This window comes from Heterodontus francisci, chromosome 9 (genome assembly GCF_036365525.1).
Source record: "Heterodontus francisci isolate sHetFra1 chromosome 9, sHetFra1.hap1, whole genome shotgun sequence".
Lineage (NCBI taxonomy): Eukaryota > Metazoa > Chordata > Chondrichthyes > Heterodontiformes > Heterodontidae > Heterodontus > Heterodontus francisci.
Window position 1 is genome coordinate 20,945,976 of NC_090379.1, and position 26,157 is coordinate 20,972,132.

Genomic DNA, 26,157 nt, shown 5'->3' on the forward strand with positions numbered 1-26,157 from the left:
AACTGTTCGAGTAGTGGGGTTAGTTTTCGCTCATTTGGTATTTTGAGGACCTTATAAGCCGCGCCTCCGTCATATGGCGCCGTTAACAAGTGAAACAAAATGGCGGCTATGCAAGGGGGTTGTGCTGTTGTTGTCAAGCCCCTTTCCTTCCCTCTTGTGATTATTTACAAGGCTTCCCCCCCTCTGGTTTAGAATGGGCGGAGCTTGATGAGTCCGCCCAGGAGGATGGGGCTGTGTGATGCCGGAATGGGTATCACGGCTTTTTAAGCCGCGTGTTAGCGATTGTTCGCTGCTCACATTTCCCCTAGCTCCAGGTTAGGCGGTGTTAGAGGATGGAGGCCTTGTGTCAGGTATTGGCCACCCTCCTGGCGCTGGGGGCTCTGTGTGGGGCCCAGCCGGTGAAGTTTCATGACTGCGGTGAGTGAGAAGATTTTTGTTTTTAAAATGTTGTATTATGTTAATGTCAATTGTTCAAATATTCGAGGAAAGATTTTGAACTTTTTGTAAGTTCTGGACGGTTCTCACGTGTTACTACTGAGTCAAGGCTAACGCCTATATCTGTTATAAATTTTATAATAGAGTTAATGCTAGAGAAACAGAGGGACCTGAGAGTGCATGTTTACAGATTCCAGAAAATTACAGGACAGATAAATAAAAGCAAAATACAGCAGATGCGGGAAATCTGAAATAAATACAGTGACCTGAAAGGTTAACTCTGCTTCTCTCTCTCCACAGATACTGCTAGACCTGCTGAGTATTTCCAGCATTTCTTGTTTTGGTTTCAGGTAAATAAGTTGGTCAACAAGGCATACTTCCCTTTTAGTGGCTGGACCTTAGATTATAAGAGTAGGAAGATTATGTTGGAACTGTATACAATACTAATTAGACTATAGCAACAGTTCTAATCACTGCATTGGAGAGGGTACAGAGGAGATTCCATTCCAGGAATGGAAAATTTTAGTTATGAAGATTGGATAGGATAAATGTTAACTCTTTCTCCACAGATGCTGCCAGACCTGCTGAGTATTTTCTGTTCTTTTTAAAAAGATTTCCAGCATCTGTAGTATTTTACTTTTGGATAGGCTGGGTTTATTTTTGGAATAGAGCAGGCTGAAGGGAGATTTAATTGAAGTGTATAAAATTGGGTGATCTAGATACAAAGAACAAAAGAACAAAGAAAATTACAGCACAGGAACAGGCCCTTCGGCCCTCCAAGCCTGCGCCGATCCAGATCCTCTATCTAAACCTGTCGCCTATTTTCTAAGGGTCTGTATCTCTTTGCTTCCTGCCCATTCATGTATGTCTAGATACATCTTAAAAGACGCTATCGTGCCCTCCATTGCCACTTTCTCCCCTTTTCTCCTGAAAGCAGTGACTTAAGCTGCAGTATAACTTCTTGGGTCCACATGCCAATTTTCCATGTGTGAACACAGGACGCTGTCCCATTTAAAGCTGGAAAACAAATATTTTAAAAGCAGGCACATTGGTAGATTCCTCCATCCCCCTACCACCCAGATGGAATTTGGATTTTTGCCCACAATTCCACCCCTTCACACAGTTCTTAATCATGGGCATGCACAGTCCAGAAAAAGGGACAGAAAAAAGAGCAATCCTCCCCAAGAAACCAGAGTAGTCATCAGAAGAGATCAGATACAGTGGATGTGAAGGACCTATTTCCGTTAGAGAAGTCAATAACTGGGGGCATAGATTGAAATTAATTGTAGGATTAGAGAGGTGTTGAGCCCAGAGGGTTGTGGGATCTGGAGCTCATTGCCTGAAATGGTGATAGTGGTAGAAACCCTTATCGCATTTTTAAAAAAATGGATACACACTTGAAATGCTGTAACCTACAAGGCTATGGACGAAGCTATAAGATAGGATTAGATTAGATAGCTTTTTTGGTTGGTAGACATAATGGACCGAATGGCCTCTGTTCTCTAAATCTTAAGTGTAGAATTAACATTTTTCTGTGATTTATTTTGTTTAAAGACAGAATCTGTGCCTGATGCCTTTTGAAAGAATGTTTGTATTTGTAGGTACTTGAGATTTTTGAGGGCGAACATTAAAAGATTGTTTCTACTTCACATCTTGTGCTTAACCAAATTTGTGATAACATAGAATGATCACAGCACAGAAGGAGACCATTCAACCTGTCCTGTCCATGCCAGCTACCTGCAAGAGCAAGTCAGCTAGCCCCATTTTCCTTGTAGCCCTTTACTTTTCTCTGCTGATAATTATCCAATTCCCTTTTGAAAGCCCTGGTTGAACCTGCCTCCACCAGACTTGCTGCATTTAAGGGGGGGAAAAATCCTCATGTCATTGCTGCTTTTGCCAGTCATCTTAAATCGGTGTCCTCTGGTTCTCAATCCTTTATGCCAGTTGGAACAGTATCTCCCTATCTACTCTGTCCCGACCCCTCATGATTTTGAATACCTCTATCAAATCTCCACCGTCTCTGTTGTCCAAGGCGAACAGATGTAGCTTCTCCAATCTATCCACATAACTGAAGTCCCTCATCTCTAGAACCATATCTCCAACTTTTTAAAATTATTACCTTATGCTGTCTTAATTGAACAGCTGTATGTCACTTTTATTGACCTGTTATGAGCAAGTTGTGAGATGTTGGCTTATTTTGATGGGTCATTAAGAGAAATGAAACCATTGCTTTAGCTAGACACTTTAACTCTGTTCTGACTTCCATTCAGGCTTTTTACAAATAAGCAATTCCTGTTGAAATTGCAAGCCCCCATTGTCCCCTTGTTTCATAACTTTGAATACAGCTGTGTTTGTATGCTTCTGTTACTAACTTGTTTGAAATGTTTTAAAATTTAGTTCCCGTATGAGTCTTGACTGTTAACAGTTGCTTTGCTCCCCTCTTCTATACACTGAACATTGAGTGGCATGCACAAATATTTCAAACACCTAAAAATGAGAGGGTAACAACTTAAATGGTTTATTTTTCTTCTTTTCCTCTTCCCATGCCTACCCTTTCCATAGGACCTCTGGAGTTGGTCATCTTACTTTGTTTTGAGGCTTGTTTTCTCCTGGTACCAGAGAACTCTACACTAGTAGATGCCCACAGGCAACCTTATGCAAGTGCTTGACTGTCCTGTATCTGAACAATTTGTGATTCTTATTAATGAAGTGGCTACATTGTCAACCTTCAGCTGTACATCATCTCTCTGAGCTGGCAGAAATCTATTTTGATGAAAATATGTACAATTATAAAGCAAAAACAACTTTTTCCCCTCCTGTGCTTGTGCTTTTTTAAAAAAAGAAAAACCTTGTTTTCTTTCAAATTGGATTTCCTGGTGCACCCAAACAGAAAAGATCTGCCAGTCATAAGTCATGTGATTAAAATATAGCTGATGGACCTTTCACACTGGTATAAAATTTTGCGCTTGTTTGTGTTCACAATTTGGTGAGTGGTATGGCCTGTCAGCAGTATCTACTGCTATTTCTCAGGTGGATTTATAAAAGAACATGCCATTTACTGTCTTTCATTCCACCTGTTGAAGACTCCAGAACATCTGTGTTAAGGGGACTTTGTCTAGAACCTTGGCATTTGCTGCATTTCATGTGGCTTCATGAAATTTGCTCAAAACTGCTACTGTACAAGTAGGCATTAATCGTCTGGAGTTGATTTCCAGAGGCGGTAGAGGAGTTCGCGTTAATGAAAGATCTAGTTGCTTCCAGAATTTGCCTACTTAGATGAATCAAAACCATCTGAACTAGTTTCTGTAGCATCTGTGCTTTACCTGCTACACAGTAATTCATACTTTAATGCATCAAGCTTCTTTATGTACAATTGCTGTAAGTCTTGTGACATTGCCCCTTGTATTACAGGATCTGCAGCTGGAAAAATTATTACAGTGGATATCACCCCCTGCCCCTCTCTGCCATGTGTACTTAGCAAAGGACAATCCTATGCTGTGAATGTCACCTTTACCAGCAGTAAGTGTCTTGATTTTTAAACTGCAAAATAGGAAAGGCACTGCACAGTCTACAGGTTCTTGTCTTGTTGAAGCATTTTTTTAAAAATTCTCTCATATGTCTATGCAAAGCTAAATGTAGAAAGCTCAAATGTCTGACATTTGCCAAGCTAGTAGGTATAAAACATTAAATGAACTTGACCTGCTGTTTAATGTTGTAATCCTGTTTGCTTTGAGGGTTGTGTCTATAATGTGAAATTTGCAGGGATTTCTGGTTGGCGGCTGAATTGACTTGCAGCCTTGTATTATCGGCGATCTTAATATTTCAAATCGATCAAAATTAAATTGTTTTCATCTCTGGAATGGCACCTTTGAATATGTTTTATACATTAAATGACCCCTATAAAGTGTTAAATCTGAAATTATTCTGGAAATGCACATGGGCATTCAGATTTTGCAAGAAAATGTTATGCTCATACTGAGCATGTAAGATAAATATATTGGGTGCAGATAGAAATGTATGGATCAGAATGTATGAGGACAAATATGACATTTAGTAGATACTGAAAAATGCAGGAGCCTCAGTTCAGAGACAAAATTAGAAAAGGAAAATGATAATGGGGGTGGGGGGGGTGGTGGTGGTGGAAATTGGAACGGTTGTACAATTTAATTGTAATGACACTAGTTTGAATGGGCACCCTAGTCAGGCTCAAAAGGATCAACCAGTAAATCCCGATAGGTGTATACTGAGTGTTGTAAGAAGGACTCCTGATTTTTTTTTAATTCATTCATGGAATGTGGGCGTCGCTGGGCAGGCCAGCATTTATTGCCCATCCTTAATTGCCCTAACTGAGTGGCTTGCTAGGCCATTTCAGAGGGCATGTAAGAGTCAACCACATTGCTGTGGGTCTGGAGTCACATGTAGGCCAGACCAGGTAAGGACAGCAGATTTCTTTCCCTAAAGGACATTAGTGAACCAGATGGGTTTTTACAACAATCAACAATGGTTTCATGGCCATCATTAGACTAGTTTTTTAATTCCAGATTTATTAATTGAATTCAAATTCCACATTCTGCTGTGGTGGGATTTGAACCCATGTCCCCAGAGCAATACCCTGGGTCTCTGGGTTACTAGTCCAGTGACAATACCACTGCGCCACCAGGAGGGAGCTTTAATCTGCATCTCGTTGTCATTGGCCTGAGTTCTTGGGCAAATTTTTTTTTAAGCTTAATATAAATGCTAGGAAGTGTGAGAAGGTCTGGGTGACACTTTTCATGTTCTGTATTTTGTGCATCTCCCTCAAGCCTAGTGGCAGAGAATGGGATTATAGGTGTGACCCTGTGTTCTGCTCTTTGCCGCTGACTTTTTTTAAAATGTGACTATCTTAGTCTTGAGTAAACATGACTGCAATTTGTCTTTTTTCAGAAACATCAAGTCAAACAAGTATGGCTGCAGTTCATGGGATTCTAGGTGGAATTCCAATTCCTTTTATTATTCCTAATGCTGATGGCTGTAAATCTGGGATTCGGTGCCCCATCCGGAATAATCAGAACTACCACTACATCAATTCCTTGCCCGTAAAAAATGAATACCCGTCAGTAAGTGTCATCATGAAACTATAGAATGCACAATAACATCTCTAATACTGAAGGTTTGATCTACAAGTTATTTAGACCTGCTGTCCATTCCATGTCACAAATGTGTGTTTAAATATACTTCATGCTAGTTGGTTGCAAAGAGACTGAGTGCAGGGTGGTACATGACTGCAGCCTATCCAGTGGGAATGTCATATGATGTGGAGTCTGAGGCATCTGTATCCTTTTGTGCACTACAGAAACATTTAACATTTTTCAGCTAAGATATTTGATTCACTGGTCGGTACTATCTGGCATCCAAATACTGTGCTGCTTGACCAACAAAACTGTGCTTTGAGCATCACATCAACTGTTCCACTGACTCTTGACAGGACTTCCAGATGAGTGATGCACATTTGATGTGCTGTATCTTTCACATGGACACTTGCTGAGCTGAATAGAAACTGTAAATCCACACTGATGCTACACTTCAACCAGATCATCCTGCTCTCCGATTAGAGTGAAAAAGTTTCTGTTTTTCTAAGCTTATCAATTCCTATAAGTGCAGCAGGATACTGGAGAAGTTTCTGAATGTCCACTTTATTTTTATTCATTCATGTGCTGTGGACAGATTTTATTGACTCCCTGATTGGCATTGAGATGGTGGTGGCGAGCTGCTGCAGTCCATCTGGTGTAAGTACACCCACAGTGCTGTTGGGAAGGGAGTTTCAGGATTTTGACCGTGACAGTGAAGGAATGAAGATATAGTTCCAAGTCAGGATGGTGTGTAATTTGGAGGGGAACTTGCAGATGGTGAGGTTCCCGTGTGCCTGCTGGCCTTGCTCTTCTAGGTGATAGCAAATACAGGTTTAGTGGGTGCTATTGAAACTCCCTTGGGGAGTTGATGCAGTGCATCTTGTAGATAGTCATAGTGTCAGTGTTATACAGCACAGAAATGGTCCCTTCGGTCCATGCCAGCCAACAAACACCTAATCTATTCTAATCCCATTTTCCAGCACTTGGCCCGTAGCATTGTATGCTATGGTGTTTCACCTGCTCACCTAACAACTTGAATGTTGTGAGAGTTCCTGTGTCTACCACCCCTTCAGGCTGTGCATTCCAGATTCCAACCATCCTCTGGGTGAAGCCACTTTTCCTCAATCTCCTCTAAACCTTTTGCCCCTTACCTTAAATCTTACCCCACTGGTTATTGACCCCTCCGCTAAGGGAAAATGTTTCTTCGTATCTATGCCCCTCATAACTTTGTATGCCTCATTTGTGTCCCCTTCAGCCTTTTCTGTTCTAAGGAAAACAACCCTGGCCTTTTCAGTGTCTCTCCATCGTTAAAATGCTCCAGCCCAGGTAACATCCTGGTGAATATCCTCTGCTCTCTCTCTGCACTCTCTCTGCCTCGTGCAATCACACCCTTCCTATAGTGTTACGACCAGAACTGTACACTGTATTCCAGCTGTGGTCTAACTAGCATTTTATACAGCTCCATCATAACCATTGTATATTCCCTTGCTTTGGTAGTCCTCCCAAAATGCATCACCTCACACTTCTCAGGATTAAAATTCCATCTGCCACTGCTCTGCCCATCTTACTAGCCCATCTATAATCATCCTGTAATAAAAACTAGAAATGATAGAAATACTCAGCAGGTCTGGCAGCATCCGTGGAGAGAAGCCGAGTTAACGTTTCAGGTCAGTGACCCTTCTTCAGAGCTGACAAATATTAGAAATGTAAAGATTTTAAGCAAGTAAAGTGAGGGGTGGGGCAAGAGATAACAGGAGAAGGTGTTGATAGGACAGGGTCACAGAATAACTGACCAGAAGGTCATGGAACAAAGGCAAGCTGTATGTTAATGGCGTGCTAAAAGACACCGCATTAGTACAGAGAGGGTGTGAATATACCGTAAAGCACTCCAAGCACAAACATTAAATATTTTAAACAAACTAAACACAGTTTTATAAAAAAAAAACCCTAAAGTTAACCAACTAAAGAAAAAATAACTAAACATAAAAAGGGGGGCCTGTCATGATCTGAAATTATTGAACTCCATGTTCAGTCTGGCAGGCTGTAGTGTGCCTAATCGGTAAATGAGATGCTGTTCCTCGAGCTTGCGTTGATATTCACTAGAACACTGCAGCAATCCCAGGACAGATGTGAGCATGAGGGCGGGGGGCGGTGTTGAAATGGCAAGCAACCAGAAGCTCAGGGTCATGCTTATGGATTGAGCGGTGGTGTTCCGCAAAGCGGTCACCCAATCTACATTTGGTCTCCCCAATGTAGAGGAGACCACATTGTGAGCAGCAAATACAGTATACTAAATTGAAAGAAGTACAAGTAAATCGCTGCTTTACCTAAAAGGAGTGTTTGGGGCCTTGGATAGTGAGGAGAGAGGAGGTAAATGGGCAGGTATTACACCTGCGATTGCAGGGGAAGGAGACGAGGTGGTGGGGGTAATGGAGTGGACAAAGGTGTCTCAGATGGAATGATCCCTTCAGAAGATGTGTTTAGTAGTGGCATTATGCTGGATGTGGCGGAGGATGATCCTTTGGATCTCGAGGCTGGTGGGGTGGAAAGTGAGATGAGGGGAACCCTGTCATGGTTCGGGGAAGGAGTGAGGGTAGAGGTGCAGGAAATGGGCCGGACACAGTTGAGGGCCCTGTCAACCACAGATGGGTGGAATCCTTTGTTGAGGCAAAAGGAAGACATATCAGAAGCACTGTCGTGGAAGGTAGCGTCAGAGCAGAATGCGTCTGAGACGGAGAAACTGGGAGAATGGAATGGAGTCCTTTATAGGAGGCAGGGTGTGAGGAAGTGTAGTCGAGTTAGCTGTGGGAGTAGGTAGGCTTGTAATGAATATCAGTAGACAGCCTATCCCTGGAGATGAAGACAGAAGTTGAGGAAGGGAAGTGTCTGAGATGGGCCATGTGAAGGTGAGAAGGGTGGAAATTAGAAGCGGAGTTGATAAAGTTTTCTAGTTCTGGGCTGGAGCAGGGAACGGCACTGATACAGTCATCAATGTACCAGAAAAAGTTTGGGAAGGGGGCCTTAGTTGAACTGGAACAAGAAATGTTCGACATAGCCCACAAAAAGACAGGAATAACTAGGACCCATGTGGGTACCCATGGCAACATTTTTTCACGAAGGAAGTGAGTGGAGTTGAAGGAGAAGTTGTTCAATGTGAACAAGTTCAGCCAGGTGAAGGAGGGTGGTGGTGGATGGGGACTGGTTGGGCCTCTGTTTAAGGAAGAAGCAGAGAGCCCTCAAACTGTCCTGGTGGGTGATAGAAGTGTAGAGTGATTGGACTTCCATAGTGAAGAGGAGGCAGTTCGAGTCAGGAAACTGGAAATTTCAAAATGATGTAGGGTGTAGTAGACTCACGGATGTAGGTGGGAAGAGAATGGACCAAGGGGGAGAAGATAGTCAAAATAGGAAGAAATAAGTTCAGTGGGGTAGGAACAGGCTGAAACAATGGGTCTGCTGGGACAGTCCAGTTTGTGGATTTTGGGAATCATCCTGTAATCTAAGACTTTCCTCACTATGACACCACCAATTGTGTCATCTGCAAACTTACTGATCATACCTCCTATGTTCATGTCTAAAGCATTAATGTGCACTACAAACTGCCACTAAGCCAATTTTGGATCCAGTTTGCCAAATTGCCCTAGATCCCATGGGCTCTTACCTTCTTGACCAATCTCCCATGCGTGACCTTATCGAAAGCCTTACTGAAGTCCATGTAGACTACATCAACTGCTTTATCCTCATCTACACACCTAATCGCCTCACAAAATTCAATCAAATTGGTTAGACATGATCTCCCCCTGACAAAGCCATACTGACTATCCTTGATTAATCCTAATAATTTCCCTACCACTGTTAGACTCACTGACCTGTAATTTCCTGGTTTATTCCTGCTACCCTCCTTGAGTAATGGTACCACATTCACTGTCCTCCAGTGCTCTGGCACCTCTCTTGTGGCCAGAGAGTTTTTGAAAATGTGTCAGAGCCTCTGCAATCTCCTCCCTTGCCTTACATAGAAACCTGGGATGCATCTTATCTGGGCCTGGGGATTTATCCACTTTTAAGCCAAGCCCTCTTTAAAAACGCTAATACCTCCTCCCTTTCAATGTTCTGATGAAAGGTCACTGACCTGAAACATTAACTTTGCTTCTCTCTCCACAGATCCTGCCAGACCTATGTATTTCCAGCACTTTTTGCTTTTATTTCAAATTTCCAGCATCTGCAGTATTTTGCTTTTATTTACTTGACTATTCTGTCCCTGGACATTGGGGAAAATGCAGGTTCTAATCCACCAATGTAGGATTAATCAAGTCTTTCCAATCCTCTAGCACACAAAGTCAAAACACACAACTGTGGGAATGAATTCAGATTCAGAAACCAGTAATTTGCAAGCCAAATAACTGAAATTTGCAGTTTGGACACCTCCGATCAAGTATCTTTATTGCTGTCCAGCAATAGAATGGAGACGTGAATAGCAGTGAAGGAATCAGTCTAATTTGTAAACTATTAGGATTGGTATGAAGTGGTGATTTGTAACTTTACTAATTAAACTAATGCTTTGTGAGATGCATGTGATAATTAGCTTTGACTTCATGTGGCTGTGGTATTAAAGTCTGACTTTTTTTTTTCCTCTTTCCCAGATTAAATTGGTGGTTGAATGGGAATTGAAGGATGAAAATGACAAAGACCTGTTCTGCTGGAGGATCCCTGTCCAGATTGCCAGCTAAACTAGATCACTGAGCTATTGTTACAGGACCCATAATGCATTTATCCACTGTAACTAGTTTCTAGATACTGTATATTTGAAGAAATTAAGCAAATTAATCAAAAACAAAGTAATTCAGATTATTACAAATGTTTTTTCCCCTTGTATGTTTTTTGAACACTGATTTGTGGACTGATCTGTCCTAACCTTAATACAAGTAGTTTTGTGAACCAACCCGAGTGGATCAATAAAGCTGTGAATTACAGTTGTGTTTTTTTTGTAATTCAGGGTTCTTTAAATGGTTACTGAAGCATCTCAGTTCCTGAACTATTATGTTTTTAAACTCAAGGGTGTACTTGTTTAATGCCCACCAGTTATATATGCTCACATGACCCTGTATCCTATTGAACTGGCTTGTAGTCATGAAACTGGTGATGTGAGAACATTCTAGAGGAGTTGCCCTCTGCTGCCTGGTCTGTGTGCTTCTAAACTCTAGGCACATGCCAGCTGATTGCTTAGCCTCCTTTCTATTATGTCTTCCCAGCTATTTTACTCTTTGGGGTTTATCCACCCCATAAAAAAACTTAAGGCAAACAGTTGTAATATTTAAAAATTATTTTGGTAGTGATTGATCCTTCTTGACCGCTTTGGCCCACTTCTGGCTTTTTTTTTCTCAACCCTATCTTCCACTTCACTTTTTGGCTTTGTCTACACCAAGAAATTGGCAGTGTGGGTGTTTGTCTATCCTATCTTCTATGGTTCTTTGATGGCTTTAGCAGTGAGTAATATTATTGACTAATTTTGGAACATAACTGCTAAAACTAGAGGCATCACCGCTCCAATTCATACGCAAGTGCCTGCTCGCTTTTGTATTTTTAAAGTTGGTGGGGGGGGGGGGGCGTTAGCGCCGTGCAGGAAGAGGCAGTGACGTACGGAGACGGTGAGTGAGAGGAGGGATCCCATGGCGTGCGTTTGAATCAGCTGTTGGTCATGCGGCTTCCGGCTTGGAAGGGGTATACTGGGCGGGGATTGATGAGGCTATCTCCTCGAGTTTAGGAGGTGGTTTAAATGAGGACTTGTAAGGGTTGATAGCCTTTCGAAAGCTCGTCTTCGTTGTGAAGCTTGTCCCGCGCTGTGAAGAGAATGGAGGCTTTGTGTCAGGTATTGGCCGCCCTCCTGGCGCTGGGGGTTCTGTGTGGGGCTCAGCCGGTGAAGTTTCATGACTGTGGTGAGTAATGGAGTGGGGGTGGGGAAGAACCATTAAACGTTTGAGTTTCGATTTTAATTTTTCTTATACGGATATAATTGATTTAATTCCCCTTCTCTCACTAATGTGCAAAGGGTTAACATTTATTATGATAAAAACAAAAAATGCTGGAAATACTCCTGGTTTATTTTTGAAGTTCACTGAGTTTTTCAAGTTGATGCGTGCTATCAATTACAAAACGATTATTTATGATGCATTGCGATGCATTCTTTTCCCTTCTGTGCTCCGAGAATTGAGTATCTTCATGCAGAACCGTGCATTTTTTAAAAAAAGTCTGGGATTTCTTGAAAGACTTGGGAAATGTTTCTGGGTGATGGTGCCAATTAAGAGCTCTGGACCGGTCTGCTGAATGCCAGAACTTCTCTAGGTGTTCAGACCTGTATAAATAGAAAGCTGAAAACCTGAGTTGGAGATGCAGGGAATTATTGAGCTACATCTAGCTACTGACATTTTATGTCAAAACTTGCTGTTTTGTTCAAGTTTTAAAAAATTCTCTTGGGAATGAAAAATTGCTGACGAATAAATTCATGGGAATTTGTAGCACTGGAAAAGACCATTTCAATCTATCTGTTTGCTCTCGGTCTCCCATTCTTTTAAGACCTTTGTTTAAAGTCACCCTTGTGACTGTTATACTTCAAATATACTTGTCAGTACTTGTATATTCCTTATCTTGCAAGTGGTAGTACCTTTGACTGTAGACTTCCTAATTGTCAACCCGATGTCTTGCTTCAGAATCCATTCCAGGACATGAGTGCCTAGTCTTTTTTTTTTCATTCATGGGATGTGGACGTCGCCGGCCAGGCCAGCAATTATTGCCCATCCCTAATTGCCCTTGAGAAGGTGGTGGTGAGCTGCCTTCTTGAACCGCTGCTGTCCATGTGGGGTAGATACACCCACAGTGCTGTTAGGAAGGGAGTTCCAGGATTTTGACCCAGCAACAGTGAAGGAATGGCGATATAGTTCCAAGTCAGGATGGTGTGTGACTTGGGAAACTTGCAGGTGGTGGTGTTCCCATGCATTTGCTACCCTTGTCCTTCTAGTTGGTAGAGGTCGCGGGTTTGGAAGGTGCTGTCTAAGGAGCCTTGGTGTGTTGCTGCAGTGCATCTTGTAGATGGTACACACTGCTGCCACTGTTGACTAGTATTTAATACTGAGAGGGTGTTGGATTGATGAAGTGTTAAAGGTAGATGTTGAAGATCTTGTGGCACTACTTGCAAGAAGCAGGGAGTTACATAGACTATGCAGTGCAGAAACAGCCCATACAGCCCAATGTTGGTATTTATGATCCAATTGAACCACCTCCCACCCTTAACTTTATCAGCATAACTCTCTGTTCCCTTCTCTCTGGCTTCCTTCTTAAATGCATCAATGCTATTTGCCAACCTACTCCTCCCTGTGGTAGTGAGTTCAGCATTCTAGTTTTGGTCTTCTCTACAAGTGAAAACACTGTGTCTACTCTGTTTAAATTCTTAAATAATTTTAAAGAACTCTTATTTGGTCACCCCTCAGTCTTTTTCTCTCGAGAGAGAAAAGATCCAGTCTGTTCGTCCTTTCCAGATAGGTATACAGAACTATACAGAGTTCTGGTATCACTGTCGTAAATCTTTTTTGCACTCTCTCCAGTGCCTGTATATGCTTTTCATAATATGGCGATCAGAACTGTACGCAAGTGTAGTCTAACCAAGGTTCTATATATGTTGAACATAGTGTCTCTAATTTAAAAGGAAGTACTTTTCGATGCCCTAATCTCCTTTCAAAAAAAGGTGCTTTCTGTTATCAGTCCTTGGTGTTTGTTCATATTTGGTTCCTGTGTTATACAGTCCCAACGATTATACAGTTTTTCTCTTTACTTTGTGTTTGCTGCAATGTATTGTGCAAAATCTCAAACTGTTTCAAAAAAACAAAGTGAAACAGACATGCAAGTAAAACCAAACCTTTTTTGTAAAGCCTTGTTTTAGTTTCTATTCCTTGTTTCTCTTCCCACTCTTCTATGTAGAAAACTTCCAGTTCGTGTGAGCGATGGAGTAAACTGCATAGTATGTCATTGTACTTTCTCGTGGCTAGTGTGATCCAGGCAGTAATAGTAAACATGTGATCTACCGCAAGGTGAATTCAAGCTATAAAACTGCACAGGTTTTTCGCCTTTCTGTCCCACCTACAGAATCTCCTGGGTGAGACAAAAATAGGAAAAAATTCAGAGAGTTTCCTCTCTCAAATTCTGAAGCTCATCAAACATCCTCCAGGAGACTGCATTAATAGTCATTAGTTACAGCTAGCCCTCCACTGACCTTCTATTGCCCAAGATGGCCTTGATTCTCGGCAACTCATCCAGCTGTCTTCGAGTATAATAAATCATTCGTGGCACACACTTTGAAGGCACTATTTCAGACCATGTGGCACTCGATCATTACTGCAAAGCTTGCTGTTAATGCCTCTGATGATGGAACCACCAACTAAAATTATCTTCATTTTCTTCTCCACTCTCTGCTTCTGTTGCTGTCCTCACAATTGGAGGGCTGTGGGAATCTAGGACTTCCCTTATTTCCTGTTCCTCCTGCAGATCAGTGTTCTCTCCAACAACCTGCTGACTAGTTTCAGGAACAGTTGTGGGTAACAGTTTTAGCCATGTGCATTGAAACACCTTACACAATACAGATAAATGTACTTCACATGTATATTTACTCAACAAACATTACCTCCATTCAGTGCAGGTCTTTATCTTTCTCCACAGTTGGAATTCTGCCATGAATTCATCGGACACGGCACAGCTTAGTGGAGCTTCTAGGTTTTTGTCCATCATTTGCGAGAGGTACTTTTACTTCCTCATATTGTTTGCTGAAAATGTTGACTCACACCAGAGAAGCCCCTGCTTGCATTTGCTGTGACATGCCCTGTTGGAGCTGCTCATTGTTGATCAAGCTTGTTGTATTCTGTTGGCCTGGAGGGTTTATTATAGTTAGTTTAGCTGACAGCTTCCCTCTCCGAACAATGTTGCTGGTACTGAAGTGCAGCATTTTTCATCCGAGTTATACAATATTTTAGCAGATAGTTAGCAGTAACTGCAAGTATAGCACAAAAGATAGTTATGACAAGCCAACGGCTTCACAATCACCATTACTGATACTAGCTTCTTATCATATTTGTACAAAGAACAGTACAGCACAGGAACAGGCCATTCGGCCCTCCAAGCCTGCGCCGATCTTGATGCCTGCCTAAACTAAAACCTTCTGCACTTCTGGGGTCCGTATCCCTCTATTCCCATCCTATTCATGTATTTGTCAAGATGCCTCTTAAACGTCTCTATGGTACCTGCTTCCACCACCTTCCCCAGCAGCAGGTTCCAGGCACTCACCACCCTCTATGTAACCTGAATTCAAATTCTAAAACCACCATTGTGGAATTTGAACTTGTATTCTCTGCATTATTAGTCCAAGTCTCTGGTTTACTAGTCCAATAACATAATCACTACTTCTTCTTTGGCCTCCTTGTCTCGAGAGACCACCTAGAGGTGGTCAGTGGTTTGTGAAGCAGAGCCTGGAGTGGCTATAAAGGCCAATTCTAGAGTGACAGACTTCCACAGGTGCTGCAGATAAAATTGTTTGTCGGGGCTGTTACACAGTTGGCTCTCTCCTTGCACTTCTGTCTTTTTTTTTTCCTGCCAGCTGCTAAGTCTTTAGCCCCGCCTTTATGGCTGTCCACCAGCTCTGGCAATCACTGACAACTGACTCCCATGACTTGTGGTCAATGTCACAGGACTTCATGTCGCGTTTGCAGACGTCTTTAAAGCAGAGACATGGACGGCCGGTGGGTCTGATACCAGTGACAAGCTCGCTGTACAATGTGTCCTTGGGGATCCTGCCATCTTCCATGCGGCTCACATGGCCAAGCTATCTCAAGCGCCGCTGGCTCAGTAGGGTGTATATGCCGGGGATGTTGGCCGCCTCGAGGACTTCTGTATTGGAGATACAGTCCTGCCACCTGATGCCAAGGATTCTTCGGAGGCAGCGAAGATGGAATGAATTGAGACGTCGCTGTTGGCTAACATACGTTGTCCAGGCCTCTAATCACTATACTGCTATACTAATCAAATATGCAATTCGCTACATCTCAATTCCCAACTAGCCAAATGTGGCGAGTACTTAATGTATTGACCAACGCTCCTGGGCATCCAATCCTGTTCTGTCACTTGACTATCTTCCTGACCTGGAGGGATCAGCCATGGAAGATGTGAAACACTTTTTTTGTCCTCGGCTCTTTTCTGCAACTCTCTCAGAAAATCTCATCTCTGATTTGCAAAATAACTTTCAGAGCTTCCTCGCTTGTACCAGTCACATTATACTCAGAGCTGTTCATAGTGTTTATCCAGTCCCAAATGTTCTCTGAGCTTATTGGACTATTGAAACCATACTAAAGTTCTACGCACTAATTAACCTTGCATTCCAGTAAGCATAATGACTTAACATAGCTTCGAAGTATGGTTGTCTATTCTGTTTAGCCCTCTTTTTGACAGTGAGCCTTGAAAGTGTTTCCCATCAAGTCCAGCGGTTCTCGTTTATCTGTGGAAAAAGCGGCCTGCGGTTTTTAGCAGGTTTTTTACTTCAAAAAGTCTCTTTTCACCATGCTGGTACATTTGATGAAGTTTGTGTACAAAATTTTTTGCATCTCATTGAAACTGTTGATACCCCGGGTTGGATAGCTTTTGTAAGTCTCAATTGCAAGTTCCAAAGTTAGTTGAGAATATTACAGTTTCTTGAACTGGCACGAACAGTCAGCCTACCCACTGCTGTGATGTTCATTAGCGGTGTCCAGCTCCTGCAGCAGTGGCATTATTCTGTGAAGACATTGTCTGTTCTCTTCAGATGAAGTTGCTTTTCTTAACACGCCAGATTCCTAAATTTCTTCATGTTCTTTTGTACCTCCCCTGAGAGTGATCCCCTGTGGGGTTGTCCTCTTCAGTTACTTCACCCCAAAATTGGCATGGCATGTGTCTATCAAATAGCTTATTTCAGAAATATGTTTTTTGAGAAGGAACTAAAGTCAGGTGACCAACCAGCCTAGAACCCAGATGCTGTTCGCACGTGAAACCATCACATGAAATGTTTTGAAACTGTTGCTTTGCGATTATAGAGAAGTCATTTGAGGATCTTGTTGCTGTTCATTCTCTGACTAGAAAAGCCTGTGATGCGAGTTTGGGGAGGAGTAGGAATTAAAACAATGGAGCTCATTCTGGAGGTAGCCTATGCTTTGGTAATTTTCCATTGCCTGCAGCTACCTACAGTTTATCCATATACTGCATCAATCGCCTGTTAATTTATTTGAACAGCTAACTGAGATAAGTGACATTAATTCTTTGTTATTACAGGTTCTAAAACAGGGGAAATTAAGACGGTGGATATCACACCCTGCCCCTCTGAGCCATGTGAACTTCACAAAGGACAAACATACAACGTGAACGTGACCTTTACCAGTGGTAAGCGAGGTTATAATACAAATCTGGAAAGGACCAAACATTTTGTCGACTGTGCGTGAGTTGTTGCCCAGTACAGTGGGGCCCAAACCTCTCTAATATGTGAGACAACAGTTTATACCTCCAAAACAAACAAAGAACAGTACAGCACAGGAACAGGCCATTCGGCCCTCCAAGCCTGCGCCGATCTTGATGCCTGCCTAAACTAACACCTTCTGCACTTCCGGGGCCCATATCCCTCTATTCCCATCCTATTCATGTATTTATCAAGATGTCTCTTAAACGTCGCTATCGTATCTGCTTCCACCACCTCCCCTGGCATCAAATTCCAGGCACTCATCACCCTCTGTAAAGAACTTGCCTCGCACATCCCCTCTAAACTTTGCCCCTCGCACCTTAAACCTATGTCCCCTAGTAACTGACTCTTCCACCCTGGGAAAAAGCTTCTGACTATCCACTCTGTCCATGCCGCTCATAACTTTGTAAACATCTATCATGTCGCCCCTCCACCTCCGTCGTTTCAGTGAAAACAATCCGAGTTTTTCCAACCTCTCCTCATAGCTAATGCCCTCCAGACCAGGCAACATCCTGGTAAACCTCCTCTGTACCCTCTCCAAAGCCTCCACATCCTTCTGGTAGTGTGGCGACCAGAATTGCACGCAATATTCCAAGTGTGGCCTAACTAAGGTTCTGTACAGCTGCAACATGACTTGCCAATTTTTATACTCTATGCCCCGACCGATGAAGGCAAGCATGCCGTACGCTTTCTTGACTACCTTATCCGCCTGCGTTGTCACTTTCAGTGACCTGTGGACCTGTACGCCCAGATCTCTCTGCCTGTCAATACTCCTAAGGGTTCTGCCATTTACTGTATACCTCCCACCTGCATTAGACCTTCCAAAATGCATTACCTCACAAAACTGAGCAGAATAAACAGTATCCACATTTACATCTACAACAACAAATGAGACATTGAGCTTAATTTGTTGTTAACAAAGACATTTTCCAAATTTTGGAGGGCTAATTCTATAAAGTTAGTTTGATTTGCAGGATTTAACTCCATTTGGTAGCTCCTCCATCTAGATAGCATTTCTCATTTAATAACTTGTATTACTATTAAAGTAGAGGTCTGAAAATATTCCAACCAACCAACCAACCAACAGATATTAGGACAAAAGCAAAATGCTGCGACTGCTGGAAATCTGAAATAAAAACAGAAAATGCTGGAAATAGTCAGCAGGTCTGGTAGCATCTGTGAAGAGAGAAACAAAGTTGTTTCAAGCCAATGACCATTCAGATATTAGGATTAGATTTTAAAAAACTCAGACTGAAAATCTGACATTTACAAATAAGATTCCTGAAGCGCACATTCAGTATTTGAAAGAAAATAAGTTAACATTATGAGCATTTATTTAATAGTAAAAGTAAGTGGATTAGTAAGATAATAAGAATGGACATAAGTAAGCAAAAGAAGATGCAGAAATCCTGTGGCAAACATTTGAGAAGGGAATATGGAAACCACATGTTAAAACCTTGGTAGCAAAGGGAGATCTAGACGTTGGGAAAACCCATGATTGCAGTTCCATGTGAAAAGGCTGCTTGGGCTTGAGATAGTGGCTATCTTAGGTAAAACATGAAGTTGGGTAAGGAAGTGGCTGACAGAAAGGAAGGAACAGGCTTTAGTTAAAGGAGTGTTATTGGGCTAGTATGTTATACCAGCTGGAGTTTTCAAGGATCAGTGTTGGCTGCATCACTGTTTTTATTGACATAAATGATTTGGATCAAAAATGCATCATAAGGTGGCCATAATTTCAATCGGAACAAAACTGAGGGGATAGCAGAGTCTGATAAAGTAGATGACTAGTTAAGGAAAGATCTTGTCGACATTTCCAAATGGCAGAATTATAGCAGGTAAAATTTAATATAGAAAAGTGAAAGGTCTTTCACACTGTTGGGGTGGGCATTGGGGCGCAGAGTGCAAGGGGTGTGATGTGAGACATAGCGAATGGTATAAAACTAGGAGGCGAGGTTGAGATATCTGGGAATGATTAGTTTCAATCTCACTGCAGTCATTACAGCATAGAAATTATCAAAGCAAAGCATGCTGTGTGATACTGCTAAATCAGCGTACAATCTGCAGTTGTTACACTGAAACTGTAGAGCACTCTTGTCTGGCCACATTTTGGAAAGTGTCTTCAGTTCGAGTCACATAGGAAGCAGGAAAGTATCCAAATCTGCAGTGCATAGAAGAGCCAGAAGCTGTTTTCCTAGTACCTGATGGCTGGATTAGGGAGAAAAGGTTAAAACAACTTTGCCTCTTAAATCTTGCAAGGAAGCAGATATAATTGGATATTTAAAGATAAGTTCAAGACTGTAACTCATGAAGCACTTCAGTGATCACTTGATTTGGGTTCAAATATCTGGAATCATTCAAAAAACAGTTAAGTGCTGTATTAGGGGAACTGGATGTTTGGGTAATTAACAAAGTAAACTCAGTTTGTTCATTGTGACATCAGTTGTCCTAATTCTTTTGGGTGTTGACCAACCTGTCATCATTCCAGCATTTGTTTATAAAACTTCCGATTTGCAGTCTTGGAAATGGGGCCAAACCAGAGGTGAACCAACTGCAGCTGTGTCTATTTTCACCCACTGAAAGTTTTAAATTTATATTGGTAGATTACCAAATGGACAGGATAGAGAAATGTGTTAACACTTCATCCTGCCCTTTTTAATCCCTAAAATGGAGTTCAAATCCAGCTCTAGCTGATGGGGGTCTCCCCTTGCTGTGTTGTTGCCAATTGAAATTAGTTTGAGATGATCACAACTTTGGCTGAGAGTCACAATATATATATCTAGCAGAAGTTCGAAAGATATCCACACAGTTGGGAGATGAGTTCTCTGACAGTGAGGTGTTACAAACACATGGTGCAGCATGGGTGGTTCCCACTGTTCAACTCCCCACATGACCGCAGCAATTTGTATTAGTGTTTAGCCCCTTGGTTTTATTCAGACAGAGACAGGTTTTTGTAGGTTTTTAAAACAGTCAATTGTTTATTGATCAATATGTCTTATACGGAAATCGTCGCAACAACATCCAATCATGCATTCACTCGCATACACACATAAGAAAAGACAGATGGAAAAGGGAAAAAGGAAGGTGACTTTTAGTGGGGGGGGTGGAAATGGTTACGATAAACCTGTTGAATTCTCTTGGAAATCAAGTTCTCGATGGATGCAGGCCTAAGATGAGTGTAGATTTCTCTCTCAATTTGAAGATTCAATTGAAGACGGTGCGTTACTTCTAGCTCTCGCTGCTGTATAATGTAGATGTCGGATTCTGCAGCAGGGCACGTGCAAGTTCTGGCTTGGCCAGAATACAAGCTGTTAGGATGTTGCCTCTCTCTCTGGCTGTCTTTTTTTTAAGGCAAAGCTGTTATCTCTCACCTGTTAGGAGAAACTCTGTTCTCTTCCCCATGGTGATCGCACAGTGGCCCAGGTTGTGGCTAATTCACACCTTTGTTTCAGAGGAAGACATTCAATTCCAGAATGTTTTAGGATAGATGTAGGATGGGTTCAGTTGACACCTCTTAGCTTTGAAGGTTTGTCTTTTGCCTTTGTCAGATAGTTTGAATACACAGAAGGCCAGTCTCTTTTTCTTCGGCAGCCATTTTGGGCCATTGTTCACTTTTAAAACTGAAGGATTTTTTTTAAAGGCAAAGTCAATTTTTCATAACTCTTCAGAGTTAGTCCATGGTTGTTGTATCATTGCACTTCTGGTGTATGTGACAGAGGATGCAGGTAGATTATTCAAGTAGAATAGAGGGAGCTTTAATATGCATCTGGCTAAGGTATATCTTGCCTCAGTTTATTTTTTTTGTTTTTAAAAAGAACCTTATTAGGTTGTTTCATAACAGGTCAAGTGCCAGCTGAAATGTAGCCAGATGCAAGCAAACCCAAGAGCAGCCCTGGACCTGTCCTCTCTATCTTGTGCTTCTCTCTCACCCCAAGTAGTGAAGAATGGGATTGCAGATATGATCCTGTACTCTGCTGGTTAGCTGTAACTTTACTCTTAATGTGGCTTTAGTCTGAGTAACTTGTGGGCTAACTGTTTGTTTGTGATTTTTCTTCCTTCAGCAACCACGAGTCAGACAAGTGAAGCTGTGGTGCATGGTATCCTCGGTGGAATTCCACTTCGTTTTCATATTCCTAATGCTGATGGTTGTAAATCTGGGATTCAGTGCCCCATCCAGAATAAGCAGAACTACAACTACATCAACTCGTTACCAATAAAGCAGGACTACCCATCAGTAAGTGTCGTCATGAAACATTAGAATGCATAATAGCATGCCTTGTACTTGATCATTCTGTAGCCTATTTGTTGAAAGTAGGGCTAAATAACTTGTAGATCAAACAATTCCATTCATTGTGGGAATAAGTATAACCATTTAGAACAAACATTTATTTGTAGAGATCCCCAGCATGCAGCGTGGGGGTCGTCATTCAAGCCTGTCCAGTAAGGCATTGTTCAGTGGGAATGTTGTGTCATGAGGTTTTACTTCAAGACTTCTGTGCACTGCATGATGTTTGACATTTTTCAGGGAATTGTAGAACACATTTTATTCAGGAGCCTACTGTCCATAATCCAAATAAGTGGCTAATCCAACAAAGTTGTGTTTTGAGCATCACGTCAGTGACTGTTCTACTAGCTCTTGATGACTTCCATATTGGTGGTGGTGTCATTGATGTCTTGTGCTTTCTGTGAGCAATACATGTGGACAGTTTCTATGAGCCGAATAAGAAACTGTCAGCTTAATTAATCTTTGGCAAGTGTTCAAAGTTCTGCTCAATTCAACAGCAGAGATTTTATTTTAAAGGCTTTTGAACAGGACAGGGTTAATAGAAACAAAATATGATTTGAAACTGAAGTAGCAGCTATACCTAATTGTAAGGAGAAATTTTGCACACTAAAACATGATTGGTCACAAGTTAAGATAACGATTGACCAAGGGGAGTGCTCATGGAGTGTGATTATGGAAGAGGAGAGTAGGATATCTGATCTTTTGAGTTGGTTGCTGTGGACATGTATACAATTAAGGTGGAAAATACCTTGTGTATAAAACACCTCAACATGCTTCCTAATTCAATGTTGACGTTTTTCTTTTGCATTGTTAAGACCGAAGTGGGAGGAGTGCACTGTGTTTTCTAGTTCTGCTTGACCATAGGTCACAACATATATTTAAATGTTTACCCAGTTACCGATGCGGTCAATCATATATTCTTTTTTTCCAGAATAAAATACACCAACCAGGCTTCTTTAATACACAACAAAATTATCAGTTTATTATCAAAGAAGACTTATCTTGTAATGAAGCAAAGCATTAACACACAGATTGAAATATGAAAGTTCCATTTTTAAATACCCCCCCCCCCCCCACCCCCTACACACACAAAAAAAATACCGAAATTCTCTCTGCAGAGGCCTGTTACAAAAATAGAACACTTTGGCCAAATACTTACTAATTCTTGAAGAAAAAAAGGGAAGATATGGAAGGAAGTCAGTTGTCCCTTTTGGTCTGACGTTTGGATACACGGTGGCAGGTCACTGAGATCTTTTCTATAGCAGTTCTTTTCAGTTGAGAATTAATCGGCTGTTAAGAATTAATCTGGTAGGTTTTCCAGCTGCTCGAGAGATGCTGAACCAGGGATTTTAGCTCTCACACACTGGATCTTTGCAGGGTTTCTTCAAAGAGGTAGAGAAAGAGGTGAGCTGGCTGTTTTTTCTTGGCAAGTTGATCTCCAACTGTCTTCAAAATAATTCACACCCCAACTGAACCAAAACAATATCTCCGAAGCGAAGCCACAAACAGAAAGTCAACCTCCTGATCTCCATAAACCTTGACATGTGGCTTCTCTTTAAACATCTTCCCCAGGTCACCAAGGTTTCTATTGTTTATTGAGCTTAAAGCACAGGATTTCCAGCAAAGGTTGTTTTCAAACAACATTTACATGTCCTTTCAGTGAACTGTCAAAAACAAAAAGTCCAGCATTTATGAAATCTTCAGCCTTCCAATGAATCCATCTCCACTATTTAAATGAGTCCTCAAAAAAAACTTTATAAAAATATAGAAGCAGCTTCATAACAGCATGCACAAAAAAATTGTAGTCCTTGAACAACACAAAAGTTGCAACTTTTTCTTTTTGGCTGGAGGTGCCTGTGCTATCTCACTTTTTTTTAATTGGCTATTCCCCACTGGTTGTCTTTACTCTTGTATTTCTGTTAGATTATTTTGCCCTCTTGGCTTGTATTATAACTCCTATCCTGTTTATTTTCACCTTTTTCAACTTTATGGGCCTAGTAGATTTTAAAAGGGGCCAATGTCGGACCTCATTCATCAATTAGGGAGTAGCACACATCCGATCCACTTGGCAAGGAGCGATCAAAAAGGCAAATGAAAGAGCAGACGAAAGAACCAACAAAATAAATTTTGTTAAAGGTGTAGGTGAAAAATTCTGATTCAGGGACCAGGACTTAGCGGCCAGAAAACTGGAGCTTGTGATTTCAGACGCCGAAGGTCAAATATCATCACTGTTGGATTGCAGATTAATTGTGACTTGAATAACAACATCAACTTGTATTTATTCAGTATCTTTAATGTAGTAAAACTTCTCAAGACGCTTCACAGGAGCATTATCAAAAATAAATTTGACGCTGAGCCCCATAAGGAGATATAAGGGCAGAGACCAAAAGCTTGGTCAAAGAGGTAGGAGTGTCTTAAAGGATGAAAGAACTGTTGTTTAAGGAGGGAATTCCAGAGCTTGGGCCCTTGGCAGCTAAAAGCACAGCTACCAATGGGTGGAGCAATTGAAATCTGAGATGCTGAAGAGGCCAGAATTAGAGGAGAGCACATATCTCAGTGTGGGACTGGGGCAGATTAGAGATAGGGAGGGATGAGGCCATGGAGGGAATTAGGGAATTTTAAATTCGAGGTGTTTTTTAACCAGGAGCCAGTCTAGGTTAGGGAGCACTAAAGTGATGGGTGAACTGGACTTGGTGCGTTAGGACACGACAGCGAGATTTTGGATGACCTAAAGTTTAGAGGTGGAATGTGGGAGGCCAGCCAGGAGTGCATTGGAATAGTCATGTCTGGAGGTAATAAAGATGTGAATGAGGATTTCAGTACCAGATGCAGCAAGGTTGTAGTTGGGCAATGTTACGGAGGCAAAAATAGTGACAGTGCAGGCACACAGTCGGGAGCTCATCTTGGGGTGAAAAATGACGCCAGTCGTTGGGGGTGGTAGCTTGCAAGGGATGGGGGGAGAGGTCAAGGGTTGTTTTTTTTTGAGGAGGTGGTGATGACAGCAGATTTGAAGGAGGGGGAAAGTACCTGAGGAGAGAGAACGGTTAACAATATCAACTAACGTGGGAACCGGAAGGGAAGTTGGGTGCTTTAACAGTTTTGTGGGAATAGGGTTAAGAGAACAGGATGAGTCTCAAGGACAAGGTGAGTACAGGGAGGGTATGAGGAGAGGTAGGAGAGGAAGTACAGAAATATGAGAGTTTAGGGCTAGGACAGGAGGGAAACTTGGATCACTTTCTCCTGTCTCCTCCACCCTGATCTCCAACATATGGAGCTCATGACTTCTTGGTCACCAAAATTGAAACCATTCAGACTGCTACCTCTGCCACTTCCTTCCCTTCTCCTAGCCCACCAGGCCCAAGTTCTCCTAAGAGCTGGTTTTCAGCAGAGAAAAGAAGCTGGGTGTTATCTTTGCATTCCAGGATGCTCCTGGAATAGTAAACAGTTTTTGCAGACAAGAGCAGGACCTGACAAAACACTGGTCCAGCCAGATCTGGCAATGAATGGCTAAACCAGTTGTCCATGATATCTCTCTTGGCCTTGAGGGAATGGAGATGAGGGCTTTACCAAGAGAATGGCCAGTGTTAGAAAGTGTAATAGCTTTAATGGGGACTAAGGAAAGGTGTGATTGAGCAGTTTGGTAGCTGCATAAATGTCATAGTGATTGGAAGGCTAAAGGCTGGTTAGTTGGGATTTTGAAAGTGCAGTTGTTAGTGAAGTGAGTTTTCTTGGGTGGACACACGAGTTTGTGGTTGAGATGGGGGAGTGGGATGTGGGTGCAGAGAGATAGCCTTATCTGTGGTTGACAGATGGAAGTAGTGAGGTCATGTGAGATGGCAAGGTCAAAGGGGAAATATACAAGGAATAGCTTTTCAATGCATCAGGCTAATTTGTGCATAGTTTTTGATAAGAGGTGATCCCTGCTTTTACGATTGCATCTGAATGTAGATTTCAATGGATTATTAAAGCTGGTGCCTGAGAATGGAATATTTAGCTTTTTGCAGTGGATGTAGCAAGTTTTTATAACTTTTTCTTTTATTCCTTTCCGCACTTCCCCCTCTCCTCTAGGTTAAGTTGGTCGTTGAATGGGAGCTGAAGGATGATAATGACACTGACCTCTTCTGCTGGATGGTCCCTGTCGAGATTGTCAGCTGAACCAGAACACTGATTACTAGCTCCAGTAATAGTTGATTATTGTATTTGGATACTGTAGTCAGCTGTACAGTGAGAAATTAAGCCAAACTTTAAGTGGAGAATTTTTTCATATTTTTACAAAATCTTGTACTAATTTGTAACTTTAGAACATGATTTCTAGAATTTAATTGTGATCTGATCTTGGCTTTAATATTAAGATTGGTTTTGTAAAGTAACCCGACTCTGTCAATAAAGTGATTAACTACAAATTGTTTGTGGGTTTTTTAAATCTAGGGGTTTACTTCCATAGTAAAAACATGATCGTGTTTTGATTTTTAAACCAAGGAATGAACTGGTTTAATGATGTTCAATTCTGAACCTCTTTCCAGTTGTTGAGATGCTATTCAAACTCTGCCATGGGTAGTTGGCTATTCCCAGGCTGTCTACCTGGCTTTTGCAGGGAAGGAACTGTTCTTGCTCCCTGCCGTCAAGTATTTGGCCTTGACTGCCTGACCTGACCCGCTCCTAGCCTGTCTGCTCAAATGCCTTGAGTGCTTCCAATGCCCTTGGGCACCCACTAGCTTTCCAGCTTGCTTGTGCCTAGTTATTCCTGATTCCCTTGCTGCCCTTTTGCTCACTGCCTGCTTAAAAAGTTTCCTAACCAAGTTTTACTGGATAGGCTCAAA

General features: G+C 41.8%; 2 protein-coding genes across 2 annotated transcripts; both read left to right on the forward strand.

Annotated features, from left to right (window-relative positions):
- The first annotated feature begins 196 nt into the window (after nt 1–196).
- On the forward strand, nt 197–10,510 carry LOC137373620 (NPC intracellular cholesterol transporter 2-like). The gene is made up of 4 exons (XM_068038667.1): nt 197–417; nt 3,847–3,954; nt 5,359–5,531; nt 10,181–10,510. The coding sequence occupies exons 1-4, from the start codon at nt 333–335 to the stop codon at nt 10,265–10,267; spliced, it is 453 nt and encodes a 150-aa protein (XP_067894768.1). The 5' UTR covers nt 197–332; the 3' UTR covers nt 10,268–10,510.
- A 722-nt stretch (nt 10,511–11,232) lies between these two features.
- LOC137373619 (NPC intracellular cholesterol transporter 2-like) lies at nt 11,233–25,740 on the forward strand. The gene is made up of 4 exons (XM_068038665.1): nt 11,233–11,473; nt 16,875–16,982; nt 21,114–21,286; nt 25,406–25,740. The coding sequence occupies exons 1-4, from the start codon at nt 11,389–11,391 to the stop codon at nt 25,490–25,492; spliced, it is 453 nt and encodes a 150-aa protein (XP_067894766.1). The 5' UTR covers nt 11,233–11,388; the 3' UTR covers nt 25,493–25,740.
- Nucleotides 25,741–26,157: the final 417 nt, after the last annotated feature.

Coding starts and splice junctions, on each gene's coding strand:
- LOC137373620 (XM_068038667.1), top strand. CDS start 333: ATGGAGGCCTTGTGTCAGGTATTGGCCACCCTCCTGGCGCTGGGGGCT. Junction 3,955..5,358: donor GAATGTCACCTTTACCAGCA/GTAAGTGTCTTG, acceptor GTCTTTTTTCAG/AAACATCAAGTCAAACAAGT. Junction 5,532..10,180: donor TAAAAAATGAATACCCGTCA/GTAAGTGTCATC, acceptor CCTCTTTCCCAG/ATTAAATTGGTGGTTGAATG.
- LOC137373619 (XM_068038665.1), top strand. CDS start 11,389: ATGGAGGCTTTGTGTCAGGTATTGGCCGCCCTCCTGGCGCTGGGGGTT. Junction 11,474..16,874: donor GGTGAAGTTTCATGACTGTG/GTGAGTAATGGA, acceptor TTGTTATTACAG/GTTCTAAAACAGGGGAAATT. Junction 21,287..25,405: donor TAAAGCAGGACTACCCATCA/GTAAGTGTCGTC, acceptor CCTCTCCTCTAG/GTTAAGTTGGTCGTTGAATG.